The sequence below is a fragment of the Sceloporus undulatus genome, chromosome 3 (assembly GCF_019175285.1).
Source record: "Sceloporus undulatus isolate JIND9_A2432 ecotype Alabama chromosome 3, SceUnd_v1.1, whole genome shotgun sequence".
NCBI classification, from domain to species: domain Eukaryota; kingdom Metazoa; phylum Chordata; class Lepidosauria; order Squamata; family Phrynosomatidae; genus Sceloporus; species Sceloporus undulatus.
In genome coordinates, this window is record NC_056524.1 from 202,278,667 (window position 1) to 202,295,669 (window position 17,003).

The following is a 17,003-nucleotide window of genomic DNA, read 5'->3' on the forward strand; positions in this document are numbered from 1 at the left end:
CGGTTGACAGGCAGCCACCATTCTTCTCGCGGCTGAAGGACCTGTGGATCAGGGGAGATCGGCCCAGACCGGAAGATCGCCGTCCTCCAGGTAAGCCAGAGCTCTTGCCATGCCCTGTCCTCCCCTCCTTGACCCTTCCCTTGCCCTCCTCTCCTTCCTGCATGGTGCCAATGCCATCCCTCCTCTTCCCTTCTGCAGGCGTGTGGCCGAGGCGGAGGCGGGGCACCCTGCCAGGTCGCCCTCTCTACCGTCCTCGGGGGACGAGGATGTCCCAGAGGGTGGGCCACAGCCAGGACCAGCTGCTGTGGCCCCTCTGCAGCCAGAGCAGGCTCCTCTGGCGGCAGGTAGGTCCCCAGGGTGAGGGGTGGGGGTTGCCTGACTGCAGCCCCCACGACACTTGTGCCCTCATCTGCCATGCCAGCATGGTAACTTGGGCCTTTCCTTCCTTTTTTCCAGGGCTTGAAGTCCTCGCTGCTGTTGCTGCCGCCGAGGAAGAGGAGCCTGGGCCGAGCCGCCGCCTGCCAGGAGAGCCAGGGCACTTGGCCCTCGATGCCAGTGCCCTGGATCGTGTCTTCCAAGCCAGGCAGCAAGGTAAGTGTAGAGGTGAACCCAGGGAAGGGAGTGGGGGCACCCAGAAACCCTGCCTGTGGGAGTGGGTGATGGGCTGCACAGGCTGACCCTAACCATCCTCTTTCTTTTCCCCCCACAGAGAACCGGACGGAGAGGAGGTTCGCAGCCTTAGAGGACAAGGTGGACAAGCTGGCGGAGAGAGTCTCCTCCATGGAAGAGACCCTCCAGGCACTCCTCCGCCGGCTGCCCGCCCCACCGCCTCCTCCCCCTCCCTGAAGCTGCTTCCCTCCCCTGCCCCCTCTGCCATCCCCCCTTCACCACCCCCCTTCACCCTCCCCCTTCCCTTTGTATATATTGTATATATGTAAATAAAAAAAGTTTTGTTATTGTAAATAAAAAAGTTTATTTTTAAAAAAAATTTGTGTGGCTGTGAGTTTGAATGGGACAGCTTAGGCGCAACTGTGCAGTCTAAAGCTAGGCAGGAGTGCTGTGAGGTAGCAATTTCCAAACTCTGTCCTTCCAGGCATTTGGACTTCATCTCCCAGAATCCTAGACCACAGGGCAAGGTGGCTGGGGATTCTGGGAGATGAAGTCCAAACGCCTGGGAGGACAGAGTTTGGAGATTGCTGGTTTGGGAACCAGTGAGCCAGGCATGGTGGGAGGAGAGAACAGGAAGGGTAGAATAGAGTAGATAGGGCTGGGAGGGAACACATGCCCTGGGAGGTGAAATGATGTCTTTATGGGACATCATGGGACCTAGTGCCTTGTCAGTGCTCCCTGCCCCTTGATCCCAGGCCCTCTCTAGTTGCCCTTTGCCTTTGGGGGCAAGTTTAGAGGGCATCAAAAGGTCTTGGGCACATTCAAGCTCCGGGGTCTCTTTTTTTTTTTCCTTTGCCGGCTGGCGAATGCGCAGCTGCGTAGGGCTAAGCAGCGGCGGCAGAAAGCCTATGGGCACATTTAAAGTGCCCAAGCCCCTTTAAAACAAAGGTGGTCTCCTGCCAGCTGGTGATCAGCTGGTGTTGGCATCCTTGTCCGCTTGCACTTTGCCAATGTCAGCAGCATCATAGATGCCTCCTCTCCTTTGGTCCCTGCGCTCCTGCTGAATCTGCAATGCGCAGCCACAGCTGTCTCCGCTGCCACCGCTGTCCCCCTGCCATCTGCCCTCACCTCCCTTGTACATATGTCAATATTTACAGTTTTAGCGTTTTTTATTGTTAGGTGAAAATGGCAGAGGAATGTGTGTAGGGGTGCACTTTAAAGTCCAAACTTTCCAAGCAGCGCATGAGTACATGTTGCTCTAGGGTTAGGGTTAGGGTTAGGGTTAGGCTTAAAATGCGCCGCAGCTGTGCCTCAGCTTCCACAGCTGCATGGCAGCGGACGTTGCAATTAAAGCCTGACTGCAAACTGCGCATGTTCCAAGACCCCAACTCACTATGCGACGGAGCTTTTAAATGGGCAACTTAAAGTAGCGGTGTAGCAATTCTGGTGTGCCGGTGCAGCAGCTCTCATGGCTTCTTCCACTTCTCGATATGTGTCAGCATTCAGGTAGGACTGCTCCAGTTTCTGCAAAATGTTTGGCTGGGACCATATAGCTATCAGGTCAGCCGTCTCAGTATGAGACCAAGACGTCCCCCTGCCTTTTTTCGGGGTGCTGGTGGATGGCTGAGCCATCCTGCCTGGTGCCAAAGGGGAGCCGCCACACAGCTGTGCCAGGAGCAGCCGAACTGTGCCCGTTTCCAGGTGAAAATGGCGCAGGAATGTGTGTAGGGGGTCACTTTAAATTCCAAACTTTCCCTTATCACTTTCTACAACCAAAACATCCGCCGGCAAAACTTACAACTTCCCGCGGTTCTACCAACGCATGCGCACAACTGGCTCTCGGGTTAGGGTTACGAGACTTAAAATGCGCCGCAGCTGTGCCGCAGCTTCCACAGCTGCATGGCAGCGGACGCTGCAATTAAAGCTTGACTGCAAACCACACATGTCCCGGGAACCCGACCCATTATGCGACGCAGCTGACACGGAGCTTTTAAACCGGCAACTTATATTTGCGGCGTAGCAATTCTGACGTATCGGTGCAGGGGCTTACAGACGGAGCTGCGCAGGTGCGCATCAACAGAAAAGAAGTGGAAAAAAGCAGCACCTTTTTAATGCCGCTTCTTCCCGCTTGGGGCGTGCGGGTTCATGACGGCATTCAGGTAAGGCCCGTCTGAAGGCTCTACCTTCATGACGTCATGAGTACATCCCTTTTTGCCCGTCTGTAACCCGCCAAAGATTATTTTACTGTAGGTGGATTGATGCTGCAAACCTATACCTAGACGCGTCATGGTAAACTTCAGTAAGCTCAGTGTGACTTATTTCTCAACAGAGATAGAGAACAGCACTATCAGTCCTATAACTACTTTCTTGGGAGCAAGCCTATTGGGCTCAGTGGGACTTGCTTCAGAGTTAACTATGCATAAGATTACAAAGTAAGAATTTCTCAAAAGGAAAACCTTCTCTAAACCTGTTCGTTCCTATTTTCTCATTTCTGCAAAAGACCAGATGATTTTTTCTTGCAGAATAATGTTTGAACCAACATCCTTCTTGAATACATATATTATTTATCCCACACATGGTACAAGTTCCTAAGAAAGTACTGAACAGTGAATTATCTTTATTGGGCAAATAATGTAATGCAAATAACAAAGAATAACACAAAACCAAATCACACTTTCATGATCTGTACATTCATGGAATTTGTGCAGTGTCTGAAAGTTGGAAAACTCTTGGAACAGATATATAGCTCATAGAGAGTCATGTGCCAGGCCCAGGAGCATAAAAATGCACAGGAAGCTGAATTTTAAGCTAGCAAGTAACTACAATTTTCTGGCGACTACAGATTCTAGCATTTTATGTGTTGCAGAGGCATTGTATCTTCGCAGCAACAGATTAGTGTTGTATGGTTTCCAAAGATTGGACTCACAGAATTAACAATATTAACACAATTCTTGAGATATTCTTATCTGCAAATTAAGGATCTAAGAGAGAAAACATAATTGTTGCTTCCAGTTTTTGGTAATGGGAGTTTTTATGGCAGGCTTAACTGGGGACACAATGTTCAATTGGGCTAATTTCCCCAGCAGACAGGGATCTTGGAGATTTTTTCAGTGTTGTGAGGCATTTGAACTTTTCAGGAAGAGCTGAAAAAAAGAGAGACTCAGCTTATGAACTCTCATTTCTTATTTCTGCTGCTCATTGTGATGTGAGAAAAAGAAACTCACATTTACCCAAGTTGGAAGATACATGATATTCACTTGCATCTAAAACCATCTATCTCTCATGTGGGGAGAGTTGGGAAATGTTTCAGTTTTGTGGGAACTGTATAAGTATGCTTTTACTTCTTTAAACTGGTATTTGGATCTTCTTCAAATAGCTTAAAGAGCTTTCCTTTAAAAATAAGACTGTCCTATGTGTAACTGAAAGTGGAGAATTAGATTTGGGGAACTGAGATTTGGATTAGAGTGTGCAATTTTGCCTCTGTAATTAGTGAATACAGCATCCTGTTGGTCCTTGGTCTGTCCCATACCATTCAGTTTTGAAATATTTCCAAATATCTTCAGGGTTATGCAGGCATTTAATGTTCAACAATTAACCCAATTTAGCAGCCCAATTCCACATGTTAGTTCCAACTAGAGTAGACCCATTAAATCAATGGGAATTTGGTAAATCAGAATTTATCCACCATTGATATAGTGGGTCTTACCCTAGTTAAGACTAGCAGCTAGATTTATGTTTGGCAGTTTATCTTGCAGTTTATAAGCAATTATTTTAAGCAATGATTATACTGAGAAAGATGTAAAACATGGGATGTTGAACACCTCCTGTACTAGGGATTGGGGGGAATTCAATAAAGCCTATACGTAAATGAGCTGCAAGTCTTCATCTGCACATACTAAATTGCTTTTATTAATCCAGAACTGCATGCTACAGATACTGTACAGCATGGACATTTATTCATTACAAAAATGGCTTCCAAACCATTAGAAATGAAAAATTGGAATAAGAGCAATAAAACGGAACAGTAACATCACAACTGTTAGGAAACATTCAAAGAATTCACAAAAAGAAAAATGTCATAGTTAGCATCTTAATAAACCAGAGAAGAAAACTGGAGACAGTTTTACAATCGCTTCATGTCAACTACAATGGCACTGGATGAACAGATGAATTTTTTTCAGCTTTATACAGCATTTTATCTTTTTTAAAAAAATTTGCAACATCAACATGCCTAGTTTTTTTTTTAAAGTTTGCTACCTACCTGTATGTAGTAAGTGTACATAAAAGTGGCAGTCTGATTTTCATTTTATGATAATCTAATATACAGAATTTGGCCCTTTAGGGTTTATACCTCTTCATTTTTATATGCTTTCTGGACAATCTGCTACCAAACACGTCTGTAATAGGTGACATTAAAAACTACATACATATCTACCTATGTAACATCACAGCAAAACAGGATGAACAAAAAAAATTGTAAAAAAGTTTTTGGGAAAAGAGAAAAATCGCTGAGAATTTTGGCACATAAAAAGTTTTGCTCACAGCCTACAAGTGGCAGGGGAAATCATCTGCAGTTCTGAATGGAGACACTGCTGCTTTTCCAACAGCATTGCTAAAAAGTCCCATTGCTAAATTTTCAAGTCTTATTTCATGTAATGGCTTTTAAAGCATTTTTTACACTATTGATCCTTCTGCAAATGTCCATTTGGTGGCAACTGTATGATGGGGGAAAACATAAAGAAATTAAACAAAAGAAGCCAACAAAAATATATATATACACATTTATATATAAACTTAAAAACCTTGTACAAATGAGTTGTTATATATATGATGCTTACACTAAGGAGGGGGAGAAAACTTTACACAACGTTTCAAGGAGAAGGGGAGAAAAGAAAACATTTTTTTTAAAAAAAGAGAGGACAACATACAAGTACAACAAGCAATCTCTAAAGCAATAAATACTACTGGTCCAATAGCGTTGTGATACTTTTTAATTGTTGAGTAGCATTCCCTCCCCCAGAAAAGAACAACACCATGGAACAAGGTATATTAACACATTTTAACCCTTTGTTTCTGTACATTTAAACAATAACAAGTAACATCACAAGAAGTTATATCACACAAACAAACAAAAAGAAAAGGAAAGGAAAAAAATTAGCGGCACTGCATTCATCGTGCCCTTAAAAAGTTTTAAAAACCAGATGTAAAATGATTGGTTCGCAAGCTCGTATTTAATACAAATAATAAAGAACCAACGCCTTCAGCAAGGGCTGCTTCAAAATTGCTTCTTTTTTCATTTTTAAAATCAGTCTTTGAAACTAAGCTATTGGAACTACATAACAGTTATGTATATATATATTTATATATATATATATAATATTTTAAACGCTACAAAGACTTTAAACAGCTGTTGATAAAAATTTTGGCAGAATCATGAGGCTTTTTTCTTGATCTACATATTTAAAAAGAAAAAAAATGAAATAACAATGGGTCAAATATTGACCAATGAACTCGATAGACATCAACTAATGTAGCCAGCCATATGGCACAAATTTATTTAAAAAAATACAAATAAAAGGAGAAAAATTCTTCACTCATACACACAAAATAAAAATAAGGAGGTCTACAGGACGCTAAAGCTATTCTAAAGACTTGGTTACAAGTGACAGCGGCTGAGGCTGTGTCCCAGCCAAAGAATTATGGGAATGCAAAGAGGATGTTGATGGTTGTGCTAACGAAGAGGAGGATGGTGCTGACTGCTGTAAAGTGGCAGACTGATGGTCCAATGCCCCGTTCTGACAATTACTAGCAGGCAGCCCACTTGATTTGCTAGAGGAGCTTTCAGTCAGGACTATGGACGGTGGGGGCGGCATCATTGGGAGGTGTGCCAGTGGGTCGGGTTTCAACGTAAGTGAGAGAGGTTGGGTTTGTTCAGTCTGTGGTTTTGAGTCTCTTGTGGGGGAGGCTAGCATGTTAGGAGAAGACGGAGGAGAGTCTAGTAGGCTTCCATCTGAAGAGGGTGGGCTGACGCAGCTGCCTTCACCTTGTATGTAGCGAATGCACTTTTTTTTTCTCCTAGAAACAGGGAGAGAGTCATCTGTGAATAAAGTGGCAAAAATGCTATTGGAATTTTAAAGAAAAATCAAAAGAAAAGAGTCACCAGAAACTATGCTGGGCTCCATTTAGCCACACCCAAAGTGCTTAGCACAATGGTGCTGGTCAACTGTAGATACCATTTCTTTGTGGAATCGGTCTCTCTTCTCCTAACTAGAAGAATCTAATCTAAGTCTCATTTCGGATTTTTTTTTTTTTAAAAAAACAACAACCCTAACTATCACGTTCAGGTTGTCTTCATACATGAATTTATCATTTTCTGGTTATATTCTTATTGCCCCATGAAAACATTTTAGATACAAAATAATCTGAAAGACTGACTCTGGAGCTTCCTTTCAATGACTCCCTGCCTGCCTTGGAAGGCATTCCACCTTTGCAATAAACTGCAGCCGCCGACCTAGCACTCCTGCTTGTTTCTGTTTAGAACCACACCATATGGAGAGGGGGGAAAAACAAAACAGTAAATCAATTTACACACAAAAGAGAAGACAGAGTAATAGGAAGAATAAAAGTAGGGAATCAAGAAAAAGAAAGATGAACAGAAATATTACCCCAAATTAACAAGAATAACTGGTTGTATAACCTGCAGGTTGTGGATTACCACACATTGATTTTTTTAAAAATTTTTTAAGGGTGGGAGTGGGAAAGGAACTATCTGGTTTCTATTTCAATTTACATAGAAATGCTGTCTGAATTGTTCCTGTAACTTCAATTTAAAACTTGATTAGGTGCAGTGCACAAACTAAACAACAGGTATCATCATAAAACAATAAGAACTTAATCTAAAAAGTCAATTTGATTAACAATCCACAAGCAACCCCACCTATCAAACTTGCATAAAAGATGACACCTATCCATTGCACCTACTGCCTAATGCACAGAAGACACCTCTCATGGTAGAATAAAAATCTTTGGCATGCAATTTTGTACAATAAATGTCCAATGGGCAAACTGATGCTAAAGGTGTGTGTGTGGTGGTGGTGGTGGTGATGGGGAGATTCATAGCAAACACTGCTTTTCTGCCCAAAGCATTCAGGTCAGTGTAATATAACTTAGCTGAGACTCTCCCAAGAGCAAATATACAAGTGAAATTCAGTTAAGGTTTGTAAAAAGGTAAAAGGTATGGAAGCTTATCTAGCTGTGGAAGTGGACCTTGTGTTTGAAGCTCAGCAACATTGCCATAAGACTATGGCATAGAAGGCAATGGTTCCAGGTCGACCCATACCTACAATTAGAAAGGTCACCTGAGGGAATTTTCCATTAGTGTAACACTATTCAAAGCCTATAACACAACAGTATCAACTAATCATATATGTAGTTCAATACGTCCCAATAACAAATTCAAGTGAAAGAAACATGTCACTTAAAAAGTACAGTATACCCATCACTGCTCTCATTTAACTATCTCCTTTCCACTTCACTAATGTCTGCATATGTGCAGTCTTCTGCCATTTCATCTTCAGTCGCTTAAATGGTACTTCCCTCTAGTATATTCAGGGTCAATCTTTGTCATCTAAAACCCTGGAAAGGATCATGAGCTTGACTTGGCACTGGACAATTTCCTCATCAGGCACACTAAAATGGTATTATACTCTGTGTTGGTAGAAATACCAGCAAGCTTTCTACATACAGCTTCTGAAACAAAGGGCTTAACATTTCTCCCCTTCAAAAATGAGACAGCAGTCCAAAACACACTGCAGAAACAATCCAGTTTGAGACTGCTTTAACTGTCCTGGTTCAATGCTAGAGGATTCTGGGAACTGTAGTTTCGTGAGACATTTAGCCTTCTCTGTCAGAGTGCTCTGAGGCCACAGTAAACTACAATACCCAGAATTCCCTAGCACTGAGCCAGGGCAGTTAAAGCAGTCTCAAACTGGATTATTTCTGCAGTGTGGATGAAGCCTAAGATTCTGCCCAAAATTCCACATAGCAAAGTTAATTGTAAGGGCAGTGGAGAAGTTTTACTACCACAGTCTGCTGATCAATACATGCTAGAAATTATGACAGCCATGCAGTTAAAAAACTTAAGAATTAAAGCAACAAAAGCACAGAGCAGAAAATGATAGGAACAAAGACCAGAAAATAATAGAAAAGAGAAAGTGCAAGATAGCAGGCAACAGCAAATCATGCTTTATTAAGGCAAGTTAAAAGATGAAAAAACAAACACCAAAGGTAAGTGGGTGGGCTCTAAACAGAACCTTTCTAGAAAGTCTCCTACTCCTTCAGTAATAAAAATTGGAAATCTATTAGCAAGAAATTAATGTAATCCACTGGCCCAAACTATTTCATGTTCTGTATGCCTTACTCTTTAATTAGTCCCATCAGGCAGAAAGGAGGCAATGTTACCATATCAACAGTTCAAAGCTGCTTCTTTTTCTTTTAGTAACCCATGGGAATGACCAAGATTATATTAACAGAATGGTGCTAATATTTAGGAGATCCCATTATATGAAGCCATTCAATATCTGGCATGCAAAATACTTCTGCCCCTGGCTGAACAAAGCAGGGTTTCCCAAACAGTAGAGAAAGCTCGACCAGTCAATGTCATAGACACCTTGTGGATAAGTCACCATGCTGCTGGTAGAAAGCTCTGGCAGGCCATGCAGCACAGAAGGTAGAGGGAGCACACATGTACATGCATACACTTGATGGATCAATGGCCAGGACATCTAGATGTAACTCCCTTCCCCAAATCCAACTGCGCACAGATACATCTCTTGCTAACAGACTTGGTAGTCATAGGCATAACCACAATGGTAAGCCTATAGGAAACCAACAAAAGATACACATTTCTGCATTGTGAATTTTATACTTGATTGGACTGGGATCAGTGCTCAGATTCAGTTTCCTCCACCTCCCTGCCTCCCCGCTCTTCTTAACAAGTTAAGGAGTGCATTGCAATCTTTGGCCAAGAAAAGCAAGAACACATCACAGCAAAGTGTAACATGATCAAGACACATTTATTGCTTAAATGTTGCCTTGGTTGCTTCATTCCTTGCTACAAGTCCCTTCAAAATCAGTTTCTATGCAGGAAAAAGCAACAAGAACTGATGTGTCTTAGGACCTGAGTGTTTATTGTAGTACATCCCAGTCTAATAGACTAGGGATAGATTTACAGCAGGATAAATGGATATCAGAATTCAAAATTAGTGTTTTCGCTCACAGAAAGTGGTAAACTAAGGAAAGTCAAGTGCCTATGATAGATGCTTGTTTTTGCCTATTTGCTACCTTAGCCATGGGCAGAGACAAAGTGTTATATCTACCTAGGCTCCTAGCACTTCTCATCAAACCAATTTTTCACAGCTTTAAGGACTAGGCACTTGTTTATTTTTTTAAAAAAATGAAAGTGAATATTCTTAGGATGTTTCTCAGTAGTCACCATCTGCTTAAACAGAGCCAAAACAGAGCTGCAAAATATAAACACAGCTCTGGCTAAGCCCTTGAGCATACAAAGCTGCATTTCCCCCACTTCATACATGGTGGAACATGGCCAAAATATTCAGTACAAAAGCATTTGTAAATAGGCAATTAGTGTGCCTCTGAATGTGGTAGTAAATGTTTGGTAACTACTCCTTAGCCTCATGTAGATGATGTGATGTTGAAAAAAAAAATCTGACAACTGGATTGGTGGTGGCTGAATGCTGAAAACAGAAATCTGGAATTTGGCTGAGGGTTATGTTGGCTGAATGCACAAAACCATTCCAGGTGGTGTCTGGGGACTTTTAATGAGTGATTTTTCACTCTTAAAAAAAGGCAATGCCTGGTACTTTGCGACGTGAATTTGCTTCACTCCATGTTAAAGTACTGAATGATATGTTATTTACACTAATGCCTTTATATCCTGATAAAATGTGGACTATGAAAACCTCTCATCTCCAGAGATTAATGCATATTTGGATTATTAATATTCTATTAATATTAATGGCATCAGTATTGCTGCCCCTCCTTTGTTTTACTGTTCTGAAGCTACTGTTCTTACTGACAAAAATCAAGTAATGTTCAGTTCATAGGATGCATCCAAATCAAAAGTTTCAGCATCTACTTTATTACTGAATTGTGTAATGCAAGGATAACATACACATGCATTTTAGATATTCAGTCTTTTCAGGTTTATTGAAGCAATGAATAATTAAAAAAAATCTTCCAGGGTTAATTTGTATACTCTGCAGTTTCAAGATCCCATGACTTTTGAGATCCTAGTTTTAACAAAGCATTTGAAAATAAAGTTAAGTCTTAAATATGAGGACAAGGAAGATATCAGTTCTTTATCATATGAAATTTATGTATTGTTTAAGTGGAAATATTATAGATTAGACAGAAAATCCTCTTTAAAACAGATTTTAAACAGCAAAAGCCATTTTAATGGCTTTAATGTCCCACATTCAACGTCTGAGGTGGAGCTGCACTCTATGCATCTCAGTCATACTGTATACATACTAAGTCATAAGAAATTATGACAGTGAGATGTCAAAAAGAAGGTCTCTGCCATAGCCTTTATTAGTGTACATGCTGTAAGAAAGAGGGTATGTTGTTGTTATTTGCTGTCAAGTCAGATTTGACCTATGGCAACTTTATGAATGAGCAATCTTCCTAAGAATGTCATCAACAGCCTGTCTTCATTTATTAAATCAATCCATCTTTAAAGCAGCCTTCTTCTTTTCCTACTGCCTTACACCTTAGCAAGTACAATGTCCCATTTCCTGTGTCTTGACAGTGAGCCAAATGGGTAGAGCCAAATCTGCTGGCCTTGCTGAGTTCAAATGTGTCATTCTGCTGAGGGCCAGAAGAGATGGTCCTCCTTCCAGGTATCATCGACATGCGGCATTTAGATGCCACATGTCTCAATGATGCTGGAAAGCCATCTTGAAGCTGCCCAGCTGTGGGTGGCTTCATGAAACTCTGGCACCATGGCATTTACACACCACATGCTGCTGGAGTATCATGAAGCCGCCATGGGGTCACAGCGGGATGGGGAACACTGACTTTTAGAAGGGGCAACTTCAAGCCACCCCTTCAGGGTAATCTGTTTTGCCCCTAAGACTTTCATGTTTGCCATACTACATTTAATAAGGATGGCTTCTAAGAGACCAAATGGAGCCAATATGAATAATAACTGGATACACTTAACTAAACAGAAGTAGGGTATATTACAACCTCCTAGCTCAAGTTGTTGACTAACTGGCCTGATTATTGTTCTCCTTAAATCTTGAAATTGGACAACAACCTCTGCTCTCACTGTTGCTCCTGTTACAGTGCTTAAAACATGCATTTGATGAGAAGTCACAGGGTTTTGATGGAATGCAGCCCTTACAGGACAATGCATGAACTTTACCTAACAATTAAATATAAAATACATTTTCCAATCCAGGTGTATAGCTCAGCATCACAAAACTAATAGAATCAGCATGCATAATATGTATAACTGCTCTATATTCTAAAAAAAAAAAAAAAAAGGGAATGAAGCACATGGTATGGATGTGAACCAGAGGGAAAGGTGAGGAGGAAAGCACTACATACAGAAATGATTGTGTGTCAGATTGAAATACCTACCATCAAAATATTCCAAATTCAAAGACTGCTTGGATCAGAACAGAGAAACAACAAATTTAACCACATTAAGGGAAAAAGTATGCAAAAAGAAAGAGAGAGACTTTGTTTCCCTTCACCAAGAAACAATTGCCTACATATTATTTTTCTCCATGAAGCTTTAGGTTTCACTTAAACCTGCAGTAGAACATGGTTTGTTTCAAATGCGTTGATCTTTGCTACAATAAAGGCACAATTTGAGCAATGCAGAACAAGGTCCTATAATTTGATTAAAAATCATAAAATTACTCATCAAAAAGATGAGAACTTAGTAAGCCAGTAACAGGTGTAAAAGGTTCCTCCGTGTGCCTTCAAATTTGCTGGAAAATGATTTTTTATTCATTACTTTATTTAAGAATAAGATGAGTTTTGGGACGGGTACAAGACTGAACTGATTAGTCTTTTTTTGCGGGAGGATGAATAGGCTTAAACATATGCGTTGGATCTAAAAGAAAAAGTACTTCTGCTCATGCAAAGCAGAGTCCTAATAGTTAGCCTATAACCATCAATAACTATAGTAGTCCCTTAGTGCAGCCACCAGCTGCCATTCTAGAGGAAGGACAGGGAGCTATAAAAAGAGAGGGGAGCCAAAAAACATCTATTCCATAAGTGTAAGTCCATGCACAGTACGATGGACTGAACATTATGAGCTGTAAAGGTGTCATTTATATCCTGTTTAGTCATAGTAAAATGCCAATGAAGTAAAGCTCACAGCCTTTATACCTGTGAAGACTACAGGAATACACATACTAACTTATGTAAAAATCTACTTAACATACTTTATTAGTTTCTGCAACTCAATTGTGTGTATATGTGTGCTGATTCCAAGGTCTACTATCAAAAGAGAAATTAATGATCAAGAAAGAAAGGAATTGCATTGGATTAGCAAAGAATTTTGAAGATCAAAATTTATTAGCAAGTAATGTTGTAGAAGCAAAGAGGTCAGGAAGTGGAGGGGAGAAGTGGTTAAAAATAATCCACACATGTAACACTAAGATGACAGAATGCTTTTCGTTTCCCCAAAGGCCTAATGGGTAGTATACCTGCACGGTTTGCACCATAAACTCTGTTGGTCAAGCCCGAACAATGCCCGACACTTCTTTGGAGTATTTGCATCTGTTAGCACAAGGTAAACACAAAAAAATACAACACAATGGTGGATAGAGCTCAGTTGGATGTGAAATCTTAGCTATAGCTAACATTTCTTTCAGTTCATTGGCAATCTCTCAGACCAAAGGGCATGAAAGAAAGAGGATCTCTGCCAGGCGACACACACCTACAATGTCTAAACCTGCTGTGCACTCCCTCAATTCAGTACTGTGTCTTTTCTGTTGACCTCTGCATTGTGATATCAAAGGCACTAGGTGAATTTGTGTGCAGGCCTAGGCTGATGTTGTCTTATAGTGGGAATTTTTTTCCAACTAGCGGCAGTGAGGAGGTGGGTGGAGGAAACAAAAATGAATGGGGGTGGGGGGAGAGCAAAATCCTTTAAACAGAAAGAGATGATCATTCACAGCAGCGTCCCACTCCCTTGTGTCTTCCAGAGCACAACACAGAGCTACAAAGCAACAAAGCAGGAGAAGAGGGAGGGGCAGGGGAAGTACCAAATAAACCAGCTGCAAAACCAGCCATAGCAAGTCGGGGGAAGACTATATACACACCTGCAGGGACCGCACCAGTTATTCTGTTGATCAAGGCCAAAGCGCGCTCGGCATTTCTTAGGAGCGCTCAGGTCTGAATGAGGTCAAGAAAGAAGCGAGCAGAAAAAGAAAGAAAGAAAGAAAGAGAGAGAGAGAGAGAGAGGGGAGAAAATAAAGAAATAAAAAATAAAAATAAAAAGGAAATAAAATCAATGACCTCATTATTAATTGCAAAATATCAACTTTTGATTGTTTAATTTTTAAAATAGTGATCATCATATCTATCAAACTTTTCAAATTAGCTGTTGCAATTAAAGCTGCAGTATCCCTTTGGAAAGGACTGTTTGTTTGTTTTTCCCAAAATAAAACACAATAAAGTAAGTTGTAATTAATTTGAGAGGTTTTAAAGGTGTAACTGATCAACTGTTCCTGCACAAGCCCTAAACAAAGGCAGCAGGGTTGGGTGAGAACAAGGCTTGGTGGACTGCACTGTTGATATGGATACTTATTTGTTTAAGAGGGAAAAAAAGAGTGGGAGAAGGGAGGGAAGAAGCTCAGTATGAAGATCTCTAACATGCGTTTTTGCAGACTTAAAATAAAAAGAAGTGAAAGAAAATTGTACTGGGGGGATAATGCAGCTTTTGGAATAAACGTTCCATTCATATATTTTTTTAATTGTTTTAAAAAAGAAGAAGAAATGACTCAGAATAAGCAGATAGCAAAATGGATATGTTAGTTTCAGCCAGAAATAAAATTATCAGTAGCATGGAAGCAAGCAGTATGAAAGTAAAGCAGGTGAATAGCCATGGATATGTCTGAGTAGATATGCAAAACAAAGTTGTGGTCTTTAAAAAATGTGGTTGCATGCTGGCATGAAAAGACTTAGTGAGTGCCGCATAAAATTCTATTAGATTAAGGAGGTTCATTAAGTTTCTTCCAGTTTGAATCAGTCTCTTTAAAGAAATACTGCATATTCAATTTGCACAGTTAGTACAAATGAGGTTTTTTACTGCATTACTGTTTAATTGCAATTGCAAAGAATAACAAATCAGAAACAAAACCAAAAAAGCTTCCAAAGATCATTATGAGTATATAAATAGAGATATATAGATGTATGCTACACACGTGTGAATGGTAAGTTTATTTCAAATGTCAGTGTTTAAATGTTAATAAAATCTAAAATGGCAGGATAAAAAAAAACTAAAAGCGATTTACAAAACTATTTTAAACGGCTAAAAACGACATTAGCACCTGTAATCGGAGGAAGTGAAAGGCAAGGATTTAGGAAACATTCGCTGTGTTCTGAAAAAAAAGAACAAATTATACAAAGGCTTCAAAGAAAAAATTAATCAGGGTTGTTTTTTTCAAAATTGACTATGAGATTGCCTATGCAGTATTTCTAATTTTCTAGAGAAAATGGCAAACCTCCTTAATTTAAATATATAGATATATATATATATATGTCTGCAATTTACCACTGTAAAGGCATGCACCAGAAAACATGGACACAGCCCATATTAATACCAAACTCACGTCCATGCAGACATACTCACACATACACACATTCACACAGCAAACATCCTTAATAACAAAAAAAAAATGGCAGAAGCATTAACAAACTATGGCTCTACAATTAATAACTATATAGTTATTAAGCTTCACATAGCTATGATTAAAATATGTTTTTCATGCATTCATTCAGCAACTAATTTTAAAAGGCAAGCAAATAATAAATTGAATTTAGTTTATTTAAAATCCTTGGGGGAAAATGGTCACAGTAGTGGCCCTATAGCAAGAAGAGGTACAAGGTATTTTAAAAAAATCTTTCTCCTTAATAAAGAATATAGGAAATAAAGGCCTCTGTTACTCCACTATGGAATAAATAAAACATTTTACTTACCATTGGTCTCTCCTGGCTGCTTGTCCCTTTTCCTCTTCTTCTTCTTGCCCTGAATGAAACACAAATACATGAAAGGATAGTTACAAAACCTTCTTTCAAAGGGAGACAAGGGGGAAATACTGTTCTGCAAAGCTTACCAGAACTGTGTACATCTTTTTAAAAAGGAAAGTACAAGTGTGTGATGATACAATACTTTTCACAGCTCAAATAACATACCTTCTTACTGTTTCATTCCAAGTCATTGGAGATTATCAGATGGGGTAATGATAGGAGAAGGATGGGAGTGAATTTATCCTTATTTGTCCTTATAGTGCAATTATTATCAGACGATGTTGCGATTATCCTATGATTATTCCATCAATGAAGAGGAAGTGTCCTGTCATTTACCTCTATTTTTTAATAATGGGATAACCCGTTAATACCGAAATGATGGGACAATTCCTCTTCATTGATGGGATAATTACGGGATAAGTGGCATGAGTCTGATAATCTTCACCTGATCACAAAATAAGGACGGGAGCATGGTGCTTATACAAACTTCATATATGGAGAAGAAAATGTAAGATCTAGGATTCATGAGGCAGTAGTAGCATCAAGATGCAGAACAATCTTAACCAAACATTTCCATTTAAGATGGACAGTGTCTAGTGAACTATATATGCACCCAAATAGGATGTGCTTGTCTTTTTTCACCCAGATAGTGCCTGCTCAATTGCTATTTCCACACACACCTCTCTGGAAAACAGATGGGTCTTTTAAAAAGGAAGTCAGGTTGGAGAGACTGACAGAGGCCATTCTGTGAAGGACATGTAATATGGACTAGTAAAGTGGTCAGAAAATTGTAAGTTTTGTGATCACTTTTGCTTTGTCCCACATTTAAATTTTAAAACTATCATGTTCTCAAAAAAAATGCACTTTTTTCATGAGTCCGTTCAACATTCAGCATGTACCAATTGTACAATAATTCCAAGGATGGATAGGTCCATTTTATACTTTCTTGGCATCTATCTTTTAAAGATCAGGTGTCTGTTAGAAAAAAAAAAGGCATGACACTCTAATTCACAGCCATAAAAATGGCTGGATACTCAGGGATTCAAATTCAGACTTTTAAGAAGAATGCTCAGAGTCCTCAGCTTTGATAGATGAATCTATCC

The 17,003-nt window shown here is 40.0% G+C and overlaps 1 protein-coding gene across 26 annotated transcripts in view; it reads right to left on the reverse strand.

Annotated features, from left to right (window-relative positions):
• Positions 1 to 3,206: 3,206 nt before the first annotated feature.
• TCF7L2 (transcription factor 7 like 2) overlaps positions 3,207 to 17,003 on the reverse strand; it is a 248,517-nt gene continuing 234,720 nt past the window's right edge. For 4 of the 26 annotated variants that reach the window (XM_042456239.1, XM_042456235.1, XM_042456240.1 and 1 more), the window contains exons 11-14: positions 15,850 to 15,898; positions 15,201 to 15,251; positions 13,971 to 14,043; positions 3,207 to 6,684 (exon numbers count right to left, since the gene is read on the reverse strand). In XM_042456239.1, coding sequence (XP_042312173.1) covers positions 6,249 to 6,684; positions 13,971 to 14,043; positions 15,201 to 15,251; positions 15,850 to 15,898 — 609 coding nt within the window. In that variant the 3' untranslated portion in view covers positions 3,207 to 6,248. Of the gene's footprint in view, positions 6,685 to 12,272; positions 12,299 to 13,352; positions 13,426 to 13,966; positions 14,044 to 15,200; positions 15,252 to 15,849; positions 15,899 to 17,003 lie in introns of those variants that run through there. The other 22 variants (XM_042456236.1, XM_042456241.1, XM_042456238.1 and 19 more) reach the window with 11 other exon arrangements.